We start from the raw sequence: 16,299 nt of genomic DNA, 5'->3' as shown, positions 1-16,299 counted from the left end.
GACAGAATTTCGGAAAATTGAAAATACGTATTGTAAAGTTTTTCTTTTTCTTTATTTAAAGGTAAAAAAATACAAAATTGTTACATGTTTAGTTACAAAATTATTGCTTGTAAAAAAGTGGACTTAAGCCTAAGGTCAGGATTTTTCAAAAGTATTTAAAGAACTAAGGGATTTTTTCTCAGGGAATAAACTCTCGGACTAAGAGATTTTTAGGACTTGAGGATTTTTTGAAACTGAAATAATATTCTTAAAATCATTTTTCAAGTATAAAATTCGATATGGGTATTCTTTTTTGAAAAACTAATTAGGTAAATGTATAGTTCACAAAATGCTCTACACGGCAGTGTTGCCAACTCAAAACCGATAAAATTGGACTTAGGCATTTTTTGAAATTGGGCATCCATTTGTATTCTTCATCTGCTTGGATACAGACGGATATTATCATGTGGTCAGAAAATGTATTTTCTTGTAAATAAATTCATCATTCCCTTTCCACACTTAATGGTGCATAGGGCACTGCATTGGTGCATCAATCGCGGCGCATCTTAATAATTTTTGTTACATGAAAGTAACATGATCAGTCTTACGCTTTAGGTGCCAGTCCAGGGGACTATGAAATATTCTAGTGTGAAATCACCATTTTAAATAAATACGAGCATTTCATATCAACAATTTCGGGAATTGAACCAGAGATCTCCTGCATGATAGGCAAACGCGCTGACCAGTACACCACGGGGCCGACAATTAAATGTTAATAAATTGATAAAGTATAAACAATATTATTATTTTGTTTTTTTTTTCCAGTGAATTGCTCGGAAACGCGTAGCCCACACTACATGCCGACATTGGACTGAATTCTTCGCACAATCAAGACATACACTCTAATCAAGACGGTGTTCGATGACATAATAATATTTTTAATATTATTAACTTTAAAATTACCGCCAAAGGTTTATGCATGAATTTAAAAAAATATCAACAACATTTTGAGTTTGTCCAAATTTTTGTAGACAAGGACTGGATTCAACTCCCTAAGAAGCTGTTAATATTAACATATCACAACAGAGATGAAAAACATTTTAGAGAAGATAATATAGAAGTCTAGGCATCTACAGGGCTTATGACCAAAATATTGTTGATAAATCCACCTGGTCCATGAAGGAGTATAAAAATTGAAAAACAAAAATTTCAGGCATTGCCTAGTGTGTAGGTGATATAATTCAATCAGATTAATCTCACCCGCATAAATAAAAGTTTCAGCTCTTTAACTTCAAGAACGTCAGCAGATGAAAGAATTGAAGGAATATAGATGTTCAAATATGGGCAGAATGGTGAATGTTACAGTGTGTAAAGTGGCCACTTAAACCAGCCATTGACATAAGCCCTGTAGATGCTATATTACTTTCTCTAAAATGTTCTTTATCTTTGTTGTTAAATGTTTAAATTAAAAAATTATATTTTGATTTTGTCCAAATGTTTGTAGACAGTAAGATTTTACCCCTCTAAGGAATTTATCAAAAAAAATATTTATATATGTGTATTACAGCTGTCTAGGGTGAGGTCCAGTGACTGTCCAGAGACAGAAAAATCATTTTTGAGAAGGGAGTATGCAAGTCCAGGCATTCACAGGGCTTACGACCTGTCATTGGCCATTCTGCCCGTGTTTGAAGTTTGAATGGTGCAGATAAGATATTGCGAAGATCTCTGTCGGACTTAAACGACTCCCCCGCAGGTTAAATTCCGCATTGTCTACTCAGATTTGGATACATAATAAAAATGTCGATATTTGTTTTAGGCTATTAACCGAACTTTGAACCGGGTTGTGATAGCGTCATGGACTCGAGGATTGGAGGTCGGAGGCTCAAACCCCGCTCTACCACAACTTAATTCCTATTTTATAACGTCGAGTTATTTATAACTCGTTGAAAAAGCCCCCAAAATTTAAACATTAAAATAATATTTTTTTTTTTTTTAAAAACCTTTGGCGGCAGTTTTAATTTTATATATACTCATTTATTTTTTATATTAATTTTAGATTCTCATTGAGAATTAACATTTTAAAAAAATATTATAGTTTTACAAATATTCTGTACAAAATATTTTGTTGGATTTACTAAATGTGAATTCTTACTTCAGACGATTACGTTCTGTATTTAATCAATGAATTAGCTTAGAGCTAAAATGGTGATGATTTTTTTCGTCAATAAACTAGTTTCTTTTGATTATTTCAATTGAACACGTTTGTGAATACTTTTTTCTCATAGAATCCACTCATATGGACAATAAATTTCTTATTTTTTTGTATATTTTACTTGCGATTGGACCGTAGTTGATGGTTTTAAGTAAATCTTATTTATTTATTTTATTTTATTAACATACACGGCAAAATTGCCTTTTACAAAACTTATAATATAAACATTAATTTTTCAAAAAACACATTACTTTATACTCAAGATTTAGACACAAAAATTAAACCTACAAATCATATAACACGTTCAGTAGAAGTTTAAAACAATTTCAATTTAAGTAATAAAATATTTCAAACGATTAATACAACAAGAAAATCATAAAGTACTGTTTCATATAACGATTGTACTAAAGGTTAAATTACCATTCAAAATCTTTGAAAAAGTTTAATAGGTTTGATCCATACAAACAATATCCTACACTAAATATATCCGATACGTGGGAATAACTATTGCTGAGTTTCTGGAGTCTATTTAACACAGCATTTTTAAAATATTTATTTATATATTTGGACCCCTGTATTTAGCAGCCTTACGTGTCACGTACAAGGCTAAGGTACTCGGAAAAAATCGTTTTTGTTTGTCTTGGAAATGGAATGTTCGATCATTGATTTTGGTTTATTACCTTTATGAGTCTAATCACCATTGTTGCTAAGTCCAAGAACAATGGCGCGTGATAACTACTTTTAACGACAGTGTGGACATCTGTTAAGGATATTCCATCTTTCCTGCATTCTGCTTCAAGAAAATGGCATTGTAAACTGAAAAATGGGCACTAAAATAACAGTTGTTCGATACTCTGTGAAGAAATATCATTGCATGGACAATAGTCATCATTCCTTAATTTAAACCTAAATAGGTAACTTCTCATAGTTCCGTGTCCGGTTTAGTGATTTTACCTGTAGAAGAAGCGCGGTAATGATCCTCCCAACGCTGCTGCGTATTTTGTTTTATACAGCGTTTAGCAAAGCTAAGGGGAAATTCCGAGAAGAAAGGTGCCGTTCTTTTACAAGTTGCGGCTCTTGCTCGTTCATTTCTCTCATTTCCTACGATACCAGCATTTAATACAGCATTACAAGTATACACTGTCCGTGATTCAATAACTACTTCTGTTATAAAAATCACTCTGTCTCCTAAAACACCAGTTATTTTTTTATTCAATTTTAAATACACACTCTTTATAACACAAAATGCCATATTATTTTTTAAGGGATAAAAACTTAATAAGTCGCTATTACAAATATGTATTTAAAAGAAATGATTCTTCTTCTTCTTTACGGGTCATGTCGTGTCCCTCCGACGTTGACGACAACTCGGGAGAAAGCTTCCCTGTCCCGAGCAGTGTGAAACAGCTCCTTCACAGTTCTAATCCTGGTCCATTCTCGGATGTTTCGAAGCCAGAAAAGCTCTTTTCTTCCGACCCCTCTATGTCCCTCGATTTTCCCTTTCGCGACAAGCTGGAGTATGGTATGCTTATCACCTCTCAACACAATTGCAAATTATATGATTAATACCGTTTTAAACTAATATTTCATAAACCGAGACGTTGCTTAATTAACTCGTTAAGTTAGTCAAAATGAAATGACAGTTTGGTTTCTTTTTCCATAAGAAATAACAGCAGAAAGCAGCCAGGCATAGAAAAGTGAAATAAAGATAATAGTACTTTTGTGGAAAGAGTGAATCATCAAATCTACACAACAGTTAGAATGTTTTTAGAATTCAATTATGTATTGCATCAGTTTTAATGTGCATTTTGCAGAATTTAACAGCCAGCCCCAGTAAAACTCTGATGTTTGCTGTGTCATTATGTATTAAATATATGTTTTTATAATTATATTTGGGCACTCGATTGTAAAGAATCACTTAATTCCTTTGTTATAATAACTTAAAAAATAATTCATTTAAGTGTTAAAGGAATTTGGTGATTTTTTTAAGTCTGGCTGACCACACTACCTAAAATATACAGTATGCATCAAAGAGCAACCTCGTGTCTTCTGTCAATCTCTAACCCTCAGCAACCTAATTCCTACACTCACAACACGAGCGAATGGACCACCCCCCAACGAAGCTCTGAGAGCAACTGGCGTAGCAGTAGCTACTTGGGTACTGGCCTGTATGATGCGTGAAATTGTCCCTCTCGCTCACGAATATATCTATAGCATCAAGAGTGAGACGTAAAGAGTGTTTAAGATAATCGTATATTCGGTACTCTTTTACTTCATCGCCGTGACAAAGCGACACATTGGTATTGTATTGATTTATCTCAATTTCTGGTGAAATGCTTGTTCTGTGGCCATTTATTATCTAATATATTAATTTTTACGCAAATAAAGGTGTAACAGAGAGATATTGAAAATATTAACCCAGTATTTATTACATATAAAGAGATTTTAAAGTAACTAGATGCACACAGCAATGTATAATGTTTAATAACCATGTACACCTGATATACACTCATCAGCTTAATAGCTGCTATAGTCCTTAAAATATAGGTTGATTAGAATGACAGCTGTCAAACTAATTTCATTAGTGATGGGAAATTACTGATCACTAATCAAATCGATTTTATCAGTTATTTCATGCAATCATGAAACTCTGTTTCCGAAAATTGATATAAAAAACGCAAAAACAAGCCTATTATAGTGCGTTTAACACAATTATTCACCAAAAATGAGACATTTTTTACTTTTTTCATGAACAACATCAAATGAATTATTTTTTTATTCGATCAATTTGCAAAATGATGTAACCTTGTAAGAACGTCGTTAATAATTAGGTTTATTTTAGTTTTCTTTTAGTTTTAACGCTGATTTTATATATTAATGTTGATTTATATTTCAAGCATTGTATTAAATAAATTAATTAACGCCAGATACAAATGATTTTTCGTGTGTCAATATAAATTACTCTTTGACGTTACTACAAAGTTAGGTTGTCACTTTTTCTGACAGCTGTCATTCTAATCATGTTACATTTTAAGGACTATAGTGTATAATAATAATATAATAGTAATATTCATAGTAATAATAATAATAAAAATGTGAAGGTTCCACTGTATTTAGTAGAATTAGTTTTTATTGTGTTGAACTCAGCTTGTTGTCTAAACAAAAGATATCCACATCTCAAACCGATATAAAATAAATTTTAATTCAATGAAAGAATAAAAATAAGTATTTGTTTTTTACAATTTATCTGTACAATATGGATTATGATTGCTCAATTCATTAGTTTATTATTTATTTTTGTTAGTTTCACAACGTAAATTAAAATCTATGTTTAATTTAAAGTTGTTAAAATTATGAATTTTTGTATATAATTGATACTTTAAACGTTGGGTTTTAAGATCAATTAAAATTGTTATAGATTGTAAAATATTAAAATAATACGCATGTGAAAAGTGGCCTTAACTCTAGTGTATGTAAATAATGTTTTTTATTACGACTACGAATGTTTGAAGCATGGTACAGTGTTAATAATTTTGTCTGTGTAAATAATGATGCCAATCAATGAGATTTTTCTATGAGCGCAGTGTTCTGCTATGCAAAAATATAATTAAATAATTGAGGCGTGTTACATGAATGCAAAATGATCAGTCTTACGCTTCAGGTGCCAGACCAAGAACTATGAAATGTTCAAGGGTAAAAACACCCTTTTAAATAAATATTTCATGTCAGGAATCTTACCCGAGATCTCTCGCATGGCAGGCAAACGCGACCACTACACCGTGAGGCCGATGAAAAAAAAACATGTTCAATTAAAAATGTATTCAGGATTTAATTTATAATATGTAGCTCCGAGGCTTTGACCCTGTAAAGATGAAATATAAGTTTTTAAATAGTAAATTGTAAAAATGTGGTTGTGTCAGTGGTAATGACGCAGACTCACAAATCAGAGATCGGAGATTCAAACCCCGCTCTACCACCAAATTAATTCCAATTTTCCAGGACATTTATTTAGAAATTTGATGAAATGGATCGAAAATTAAAATGTTTGGGTAAATAATAAAAACTTTAAAATGTAGATGTAAAGAAAAATTTGTATGAAGGATAACGTTTTTGGTATGATTGAATCAATAATAACTTTTTTAAAAGTTGATATATTTTTATAATCAATATTAAATGAATTTTTATGCAAATTTTATTAGTCTAGTTTTGCATTTCATAATAATTTTATTCTAAGATACGTAAAAAGCGGCACGCTTTTTTTATTATTACTCATTACTTAAGAACCTCTTAGGCTTGCATCACATTACAGCGCTAGATAGAGGATAGAACGCCACGTATACCTTATTCTGAATTGGAAATTCTGCCTGAAAATGTTTTACTTAGTTTTAAGACAAATCTGTCCATTATTTGTACCTTATCTTAATTGTAAATACTTTAATCTTGTAAATTTACGCTTCAAATTATTTTAAAATACATTTTACACTATTAAAACATATTGTAAGCATTTAAATACGATGAAAGTGAGAATAAATATTAAAATATTGTACAATTATATGTTTGTTTTATTTTTAAACATCCAAAAAAACTTATCACCATTATTACTTCAGTTACGGTCCGGTGTTGCCATCATAACAATAATTTGTTGTCATTCCAACTTGTATAGTTTTCTACTGATTTTGCTAATTATTTAATCATCATTCCATGTCCGCTCCCTAGTTGGAGCATTTGGTGCCCTCGAAGATCCTCCAGGCATCTCTGTCGGCTGCCAGCTCCTGTGCATCCCAAGTCAGATTCGCATCTCGTAGTTCTGATATGAACTGCCGACGAACAGTCAGCAGTGGATGTCGAGAAACTGATGCCTTGTAAAGTAGGCAAGCATGGCCAAGCCAACCGTATCACCTCCGCTTGATGACAATTGTCACCGGAGTTTGCTGCGTCTGTTCTCTTATTACTTCATTCCGCACAAAGTTAAACCACCGCACACCCAAGATTCTTCTGAGACACCTATTTTAAAAAACTCTGTATTTTGCTGTTTTGGGCCCTTAGTGGGGTGCCACGATTTGCATCTATAGAGGAGAATAGGTATTGTGCAGGCGTCAAACAAACAAAAAATTACTAAACTTCCTCAAATAAGCCTTGGAGCGCCTAGACCATCATATTTCCAATCCTTTATCAAGTGTTCACAGGGTAAAATTGCACTAAAATTCGATCATTTTAAAAGTTAGTTGATAATAAGCTGATAATCTTACCACTGTGTAGATAACTATAACCTGCTATCAGCCTTACTTGTCTAAAGTTAGTTCAAAGTTTAAAAAAAAGGGGAAAAAAAACCTTGTAATTTTGACAGAAATAAAATTTCGGCATGAGCTACCCAGTTAGGTAAATTCATCATCCTAATGAAAACGGTTTTTTATTAATGTTTTTTGTAGACCTTTCTTAATAAAATTTCATAGTTGACTCCATATAAAAGTTTAAAATGTAAAAAATTTGCCAGTCCCGAAGATGCCGTCTTAGGCGAAAGCGCTCAAAGTCGGTCAAATTAAATAAAAGTGAAACTTAACCAAGAAGCTTTATTGATAATTTTATTTATGATTCCCATTTTCTAACAGTTAGTTATTTATAACTTGTTTAAAATGGCCCAAAATTTTTAATATTTGGGTAAATAATTAAAAAATAAGTTTTTTAAACCAAAAAAGGGTACCAATATAAATTAAAAAAGGAATTTCTGATTTTTTTTGTCAGCTACATCACCATGGGACTACATTCAGGTTTTTATAATGAATTTTAAAAATTATCTACGGAATTTTTTTTTTCTTAGGTTCGAATAATCAAATAATCTGTTCTTTTAAACGGAAAGGATTTTTAAAATTTGAAATGAATAAAATCTCCGAATAAATGTCACCCGTCAAAAATATTCCACAAAATTAAAAAAATAAATAAATCGAAGTACTTACTTACTTACATTTCACAACGTAGGCACACACTAGCCATATAAAATATATTTTTCGAACTTTTTCTGTTGGCAACTCTGATTGTCATTTTTCGGCGTGTTTCCTTCCTATTAAATTTTTCACGCGGACAACATGGTGAGTTTTGATAAATTGATATTTTAACATTGTTTTTTCAATTGTCTGCAGTCTAGTTACTTCGAATACACGATCGAATAAAACAATATGTGTCGGTGGAGTTATTTCAGTGTTTTGTGCAAAGTTACACGCCAAAATTGAGCATCTAAAATGTTGAGGTTATGACGACGTGTGATCGGGTGACATATACGGCACAAAATATGTTTTAATCTTCGTTTACGTCAGTTTTTTTATTTCTCGGAGTGAAATATTGCAATCATTATGCCCCCGACTTGGTTATTGCACATAATTAAGTACATGAATTGTCTCCCAAACTATTTGTCAAATTTCTGACATTTATTATTTAGTATTATAGATCAAATTCATTCGTGGATGCATCGTTCTTTTGTTATTAAGAATATTTATATAAATAGATTCTTATTTAGATAATATCGGTTGCCATATTTGTGCAATTGCAAAATTATTGTTCGCCTAATTTTTATTTTTAATCTCGAAAAAACTTTTATTTATAACAAATAAAATTTTTCAAACCACTGAGGTATAATTCAATAGAGATGATGCTTCATAGAACGAAATTTTGAAATTATGTTCTGAAAAATGAGCATTGTCGCGTCAACATTGCCGTGCAAATATAGTAAAAAAGACTTAACTGTCTGTGCCTATTTACTGTGAATTCAAAGCTGTATGTCGCATCTTTTTACACTGTTTCACATTTATTTACAACAAGTTGAGTTACGGAAGTTTGCGATCACTACAGCGAAAGCATCTTGCTCCTACGCTACTCCAAGGCCAGGACAACTGCTTGTTGGATGTACTTGCCTTAGGGAGATGACCAGAGTGGTTTTCTGTTGCCTTCTCTGGTGGATTTTTCTGCCAGGGTTACCTTAGCTGGTTGGTTTTAGTTCGGAGGCGCCAGAAACTCACCCTTCATTCTCGTTATCTGCTGTGATCACACAGTTACGAGTGTGATCCCATTGCCCGGGGTTCGCGACGTGGACGCTAACGAGTAGGACTAGCCAGTAGTGTTGCCGGTGGAATGCAACTGGGCATTCGCAGCATTTAATAGAATCACACCCTCTAAGCAAGATGTGACTCACTGCGACCCTACTGACGGTTCGAACCACTAATATTTACTATTATTAATTATCCAAATGGATTTTTCTTAGTATATTCAATAATGCGACTAGAGAGTTTATAATTATTGTCAAAATTACATCTTATAACTGGGAGATACCTTCCACTGATCACCAAATGTTTTATCTCCTACTGTACGAGACGCGTTTCCGCCTCGTATAAAGAATTGTGAGACTGTAAAATCTCGGCAAAGCGCTGGTATTCTACTGCGAGCTGCGATAGGTATCAGTAGCCCGTAGGTATGAATATTTATTCAAAATACTGTCGGCTGACAGTGGCGGCTAGCAGGTTGTAAATCCACTTCTGGATTCGGCTGAGTCCAGGAAAGGTGCAGTGAAGATCTGAAGACAAAGTGGCGAAGTAATCGGGCAGAGTAGAGTTAAAAGAGAGTGTTTAACATTTAATTCAAAAATAATGAATATCACTCTCAATCGCAAATCATTTAATTAAATAGGTAGTGAAAATATATTACAACTCTCATCCAATTAACGAAAGATTTATATTATTTAATCTTCTATCATAATTTCTGCAAATTCTGTTTTTGATCGATATCTTTATTTCTCACATGTGCACATATTTATACAAGGCTACAAAATCTGACCCTACGGTTAACTTAGGTATGGGAATGGTGCTGGCCCCCCACTCTTGCCAAGTATTCTCCCAAGCGGCCGACGTAAATAGGCGCCCTGTAGCCGACGTATAAGCCCTGACCCTCACCCCGTTCCTCCATTGCACAAACGAGCGCCGACTAGAGTGGACGTGAAAGGGCCGCTAGCCGGTTAGACACGGAATTAGCCTAGGGTTGCCATCCGTCCCGATATATCGGGACTGTCACCGTTATGGAGCCCTCTGTCCCGACGTCCCGATGAAGCCTATAATGTCCCGATTTAAACTTGCACAGTACAACGCTGTTAATCAACAAAAATCACAGCCGTACGGACAATAAATGTAAAAATAAGGTGGCAAATGGTTTCAGCAATTAATATATCTTAAGAACTTTATAGAAGCTGATCTTGCCTCGATATAGTGAAAGTTGATAGGTTCTGTGAAAGAAAAATGTTTTTTTTTTGTAAATTTTTGAAATTGAGCGAGTGTTTTAGTTCCATTCCTGCTCATAAAACTATAATGGAAAAAGTTATATCTTTGGTGTTGGCCCAGTGAAAAGGACCGATAAAAAATATTGTCTGCTGCCAGGGACTGTATAATCAATACTGCAGTAATATGTTAATTTGGAATCATAGAAAAAACATGGACAGCCGTCTTTCTTCCGCAAGAAGCACCACATAAAATCTAAGAAAAACATTTTTATTATATTTCTGATAATTCGTTATAAAATTGCCCCTTTTTGTTACAACATATCCGTATTCCAGAACGTCCCGATCAGACCCAAGCAAAATATGGCAACCCTAAATTAGCCTCGCAGACTCATACATACTAGGTTACATATTAAATACAATTATAATAATGATTAAAACATTTATTCTAACATACAATAATAAAGAAAGGACTATGACGTCAGCTACACCTACATTAACCTATTAACACAATAGTTTTCTGTTGCAGCCTTTCCAGCGTTTTGTTCAATCGGGGCGCGTCGCCCTGGTGTCGGACGGTCCCGACAAGGGCAAGCTCGTCACCATCGTGGACGTCATTGACCAGACCAGAGTACTGGTTGACGGACCCTGCTCCAATGTGCAGAGAAAGGTAACCGACTCCCACTTCCTTTGGTCCGACTGTTTTTCTTCACAGCCCATCTAATCGACAGTAAGGTGGCGAGATCTGATTATTTCCTGTAGCAGATGTTCATAGACTAACTTGATCAATTTATTTTTAATATGAAAAAAAATTTTCACTTGTTCATAAATTTGTATTTATATTATTGTTAATATTTTATATCGTATAGTTCTGTCCTTATGGATGAGGAAGTAACCTCGAAACCGGTTGACGTAGAACTCTAAAGTTAAAGGGGTTTATACAAATTTATAAACAAATAATTATTTATGCTTTATTAAGTTGGTTCATAAAATCTTATAAACTTTTAATAACATTATATTTTTTTAACTAAATTTATCAAGAATATTTTTCATAATAAGTGTCATCAATATATCAAGGCGTACACTGACAGAATGCATCAAGTCAACAGTCTATATATTTATTTTTTTTATTGATAAATTTCATAAAAGGTACATGTTTTTTAAAAATTCTATGCATACGAGGGCTGACCCCTGACTCAGAAAAAATACTCGCATGTTAATTCTGATTATTTTATTTTTCAACGTAGTCCCCCTGAAGGTTAATACATTTTTCCCATCGGTGCTCTAACATTTCGATCGCATTGGAAAAAAATGTTTTGCCAACAGCTCAACAGTCAAACCACTCGTTTACAGCGGACATCACTTCGTCATTGCTTGAAAATTTTCTACCCCTCAGATTTTCCTTCAGTTTTGGGAACAACCGGAAGTCACTAGGGGCTAAGTCTGGCGAATATGGTGGTTGATCCACAATTTGGAAGCGTGCAGCATGAATGGCGGTCATCGCAACAAGGGACTCGTGTACTGGCGCGGTGTCCCGATGGAAGAGAACACCTTTCCTCAACTTTCCCCGTCTCTTCTGTTTAACAGCTTCACGCAACTTAACTATAAGTTGCGCATAGTAGTTGCCTGTTATAGTAGCTCCTTTTTCCAGGTAGTCAATGAGCAGTAATCTTCGAGCATCCCAGAACACTGAAGCCATAACCTTGGCGGCGGACGGGACAACTTTAAATTTGCGAGGAGGTGGGGAACCGGGATGCCGCCACTCTTTACTTTGCAGTTTGGTCTCAGGATCGTAGTGATGAACCCATGTTTCATCCATTGTGATATATTGATCACAAAAAGATTTTTTATCCTTTCGAAAGGTGTCCAAAAGTTGTCGACTAATGTCCATTCTAGCGCGCTTCTGAACTGGCAAAAGCATTCGGGGGACCCATCTTGCAGTAATTTTTTTGACCTCCAAAATATTAGATGTTATATTTTGGACTGAGTACGAAAAGCCTGTTTCTTCGACAATATGACTCAAAGTAATCCTTCGATCTTGCACAATTAAATTGTGTACTTTATGGATGTTTTCTTCAGTAGTAACTTGTATTTCAGGACCTCCGGCATGTTCATCTTTATACAAATTATACTCTTTTTTTTCTATGGTTAAAACGTTCCTAAAAAGGTTAAAACGTTCCCTAGCTCGTCCCAACTCAACACAGGACTTTTAGTCCCATGGAGTTGGGACTTATGTCTCAAACACTGTGTAATAAACTGCCTTCAAGTAAATAAATAAAAGTAAATAGAAATTGGTTGCCCAAACAGAAGTCGATTTACTCACTTAAAATGGATGTATTCACATTTGTTTCAAATGGTGTAATTATCTTTTCAGGGTTTGAGAATCAACCAGCTGCAGCTGACAAAGCTGCGCCTGAAGTTCCCCTACTCGGGCTCCACTCGCGTGGTGCGCAAGGCCTGGGAGGCCAACAAGACCAGCGAGCTGTGGGCGGAGACCAAGTGGGCCAAGCGCCTCGAGGCCAAGGACAAGCGGGCGGCCATGAGCGACCTGGACCGCTTCAGGCTGCAGCAGGCGCGCAGAATGCGCAACCGCCTGCGCACGGCCGCTTTCCAGGCGCTGCGCAACCGCGCGGCCAAGAACGGCGCCCTCTTCGGCAAGAAGAGCATCCCCAAGAAGCCCAGGAAGGCCCCGCGCACCAAAAAGGTCGCACCCAAGAAGAAAACCGCCAAGAAGTGAAATGTTTTAATATAAATAAATTTAAAATCTACATTTGTCTTTTATTCCTATTCATATATTTCAATTTATTTGATACCTTTATGTATTGACATAATTTATGTCTGTCTTTTTTTTCCAGATTTCAAAATGAGCACCTTAAGTAAAATAAAATGAAGTTGTAATGATGATTTTCTACTCTACAAGATATTGCATTTGCTTTTTTACATTGCATTTATAATTTAGTCAGCCTGTGGTGTAATGGTCAGCACATCTTACCATGCAAGAGGTCTCGTGTTCGATTCCCGAGAAGGATGACATGAAATACTTTTTTTTATAAAAGTGTTTTTTTTTTTTACACTGTTGGCACCGTGGTGTAATGGTCAGCGTGTTTGCCTACCATTGGAGAGGTCTCGGGTTCGATTCCCGACATGGTTAATACAAAATGTTTATTTGAAAGGGTGTTTTCACACTAGAATATTTCATGGTCCCTGGACTTACTTTCATGTAACAAAAATGCTCAAGATACGCTGCAATTGGTGCACCAATGCAGTGCTCTATGCACCATAAGCTGTGGAAAGGGAATGATGATGATGTTTTTACACTATAATATTTCATAGTCCCTGTGGTGTTATTCTGGACCGCTCTCGCGGCCATAGAGAACACTTTTATCTCGCGTATTTACATACAAAATACGCAAGATAAGTGATTTCTACAGCGGCAAGAGCGGTTCAGAATAGCACCGCAGGGGTGGTATTCTGAACGCAAAAGCGTACGTAGCAAACTAACTTTAAACGGGTAGTATTTAAATGATCTAATATAATTTAAATTTGTTGCAACAGAGGTAAAACATTTTTGAGACGGCAATGTGGGAGTCTAGGCATTTACAGGGCTTATGACCTGTCATTGGCTGGTTTAAGAGGCCACTTTAGACAATGTGTAACATTCACCATTCTGCCTATGTTTGAACATCCACATTTCCTCAACTCTTCCATCTGTTGGCTTTTGTCAAGTAAAAGAGCTGAAACCTTTATCATGTGGGTGAGATTCATTTGGACATACTCGGAACATTATTGATCTACATTACATTTTACTTTTTTTTTTGCACCACAACAGGCCAGGAGGCCTAATTACAGTGGTGAATTACATCACAGAGCACACAGGCTTGAGAAAAATCACATTTTAATTTTTGTGTTCTCACCGGGAATCGAACCCGGAACCTTCCGTGCGTGAATCGAGCGTCTTGACCACTACACCACGGAGGCCGCCATCTAATTTAAATTCAAACTAAGGGTGTCGAAAATACTGATTATAGCTGACTGAAATATTAAGTGGCGAAAACAAATATTGAAAATGGCGTCTCGAAAATACGAATTTGATTTACGAATTATTCGGAACGATCGGTATATTAATTCTTGAGCGAGCACCTAGTGTAACCTAACCTTTTATGACCCAATTTATTATATAATTCGGACACTTGGAATTTTAGTTGCTAGCTTAAATTAACTGGGTACTCGGATGGCAGAAGGGACCATCTGTATTTTTGTCTTTGTTTTAGTTTTCAAAAGTTTTACTTAATATTTCAGTAAATACACGCAGCAAAAAAAAAAAATCAGTGTCATTTAGAATGGTAATTAATTATTGAAAAGCAACACTAAAATATTTTAGTTTGTGGATTAAAGTCTTGAAATTTAGACGTATTTCAGCTCTCCTGAATATTTTTGAAAATTATAGATATTTCATTTATTCGCCCGGTTAATAATTCCCCTTTTTAACGCGTATTTACGTCTAAATACACGCTAACAGAGCGATCTCTTAGTGCGCAATTCCGTTCAGAATACCAACCCTGGACTGACCTGAAGCGTAAGACTGATAATCTTACCTTTACATAACTAAAATGATTAAGATATGCTGCGATTCTTGTACCAATGCAGTGCCCTATGCACCATTAGGCGCGGAAAGGGGATGATTATGATATTATTTTGATTACAAGCCTTCAAATTGAAATGTCAAGTAGATTAAAGAGCATTTTTGACATCCTTCGAGGGGCAAAGCTGCTCGCGATATTTGCGCAGTGTACGGTAAAGATGCCTATGAATTTGTTTCTTTCCAAATGAAAAGAACACGATAAAAAAATGCCACCGAATTACTCAATACTGTATTTTCCTTCATTTTGCAACAAATTAGTCAATAATTCTGTGGCATCAATGTCAGATTTTATATTTTTCTTGCGACTAATTTGTCTTGCGAAAAATTTGCCAATCAAAAATCGCATGTATTCAACTATTTTATAAACATACATGTGTTGTGCAACAAAAAACCATCACGCCGTATTCCCGTAAGGGTAGGCGAAGAGGATAGAACACCACATCACTCCACTTTACCTTTGCATACAGGTCTCGCTTCCTCTGCATTCATACATCTCATGCACACGCGGCGATTATTCCGACATTTGACCTGTCCATCTTTAAGTAAATGTTGAATTTGGGTATGCCATATCTCTCTCGGTCTTCCTCTATTTCTGCATCCATCAACATTCGCACTGTAAATATTTTTATCCGTTCTTTCGCTGTCCGTACGCTCTACATGTCCAAACCAACGCAGAGCTCCTTTCTTGTTGCGATGTTTTTATGTACACACGTGTTGTAATGCTTTTTATTTATATTTGTTGTCGCCAAAAAATCATAATGAAAAATATTTTGAGCATGTCCAAATTTTTTTGAACAAGAGATTCAACTCCCCAGGAAGACAACAAAGATGACGAAAATTTTAGAGAAGGTAATATAGAAGTCTAGGCATCTACAGGACTTATGACCTGTCACTGTAACATTCACTGTTCTGCCATATTTAAACATTCATCATGTTTGTGAGGTTAAAGAGTTGAAACCTTTATTTATGCGGGTGAGATTCATCTGATTGAATTAAATCACCTACATACTAGGCAACGCCTGAAATTTTTTTCTTCAATTTTTATACTCTTTCATGGACCAGGTGGATTTATCAGCAATATTTTGAGTTTATCCAAATTTTTGTAGACAAGGACTGGATTCAACTCCTTGGGTAGCTGTTTATATTGGCATATTACAAGAGAGATTAAGAACATTTTAGGCGCCGTGTATAAATTTTTCAGGCGTTGCCTAG

General features: G+C 35.0%; 2 protein-coding genes across 6 annotated transcripts in view; both read left to right on the top strand.

Moving 5' to 3' along the window:
• LOC148273049 (protein diaphanous-like) overlaps positions 1 to 6,743 on the top strand; it is a 93,715-nt gene extending 86,972 nt beyond the window's left edge. For all 5 annotated transcript variants that reach the window (XM_088239211.1, XM_088239213.1, XM_088239212.1 and 2 more), the window contains exon 26: positions 805 to 6,743. In XM_088239211.1, coding sequence (XP_088095337.1) covers positions 805 to 826 — 22 coding nt within the window. In that variant the 3' untranslated portion in view covers positions 827 to 6,743. The remainder of the gene's footprint in view (positions 1 to 804) is intronic.
• A 1,501-nt stretch (positions 6,744 to 8,244) lies between these two features.
• Positions 8,245 to 13,213, top strand: LOC148273048 (large ribosomal subunit protein eL14-like). The gene is made up of 3 exons (XM_088239216.1): positions 8,245 to 8,277; positions 10,975 to 11,115; positions 12,820 to 13,213. Exons 1-3 carry the CDS (start codon positions 8,275 to 8,277, stop codon positions 13,180 to 13,182), a joined length of 507 nt encoding a protein of 168 aa, XP_088095342.1. The 5' UTR covers positions 8,245 to 8,274; the 3' UTR covers positions 13,183 to 13,213.
• The last annotated feature ends 3,086 nt before the right edge of the window (positions 13,214 to 16,299 follow it).

The sequence above is a fragment of the Micrasema longulum genome, unplaced genomic scaffold (genome assembly GCF_059751315.1).
Source record: "Micrasema longulum isolate JH-2025_06_02 unplaced genomic scaffold, ASM5975131v1 h1tg002094l, whole genome shotgun sequence".
Classification (NCBI taxonomy): domain Eukaryota; kingdom Metazoa; phylum Arthropoda; class Insecta; order Trichoptera; family Brachycentridae; genus Micrasema; species Micrasema longulum.
Note: the sequence above shows the minus strand (reverse complement) of the source record. Positions and strands in the feature narration are given on the sequence as shown.

What these genes read in the sequence shown, in the direction of transcription:
- LOC148273048 (XM_088239216.1), top strand. An exon ending in GCTCCAATGTGCAGAGAAAG is followed by an intron (nt 11,116 to 12,819) that starts GTAACCGACTCC and finishes TTATCTTTTCAG; the next exon opens with GGTTTGAGAATCAACCAGCT.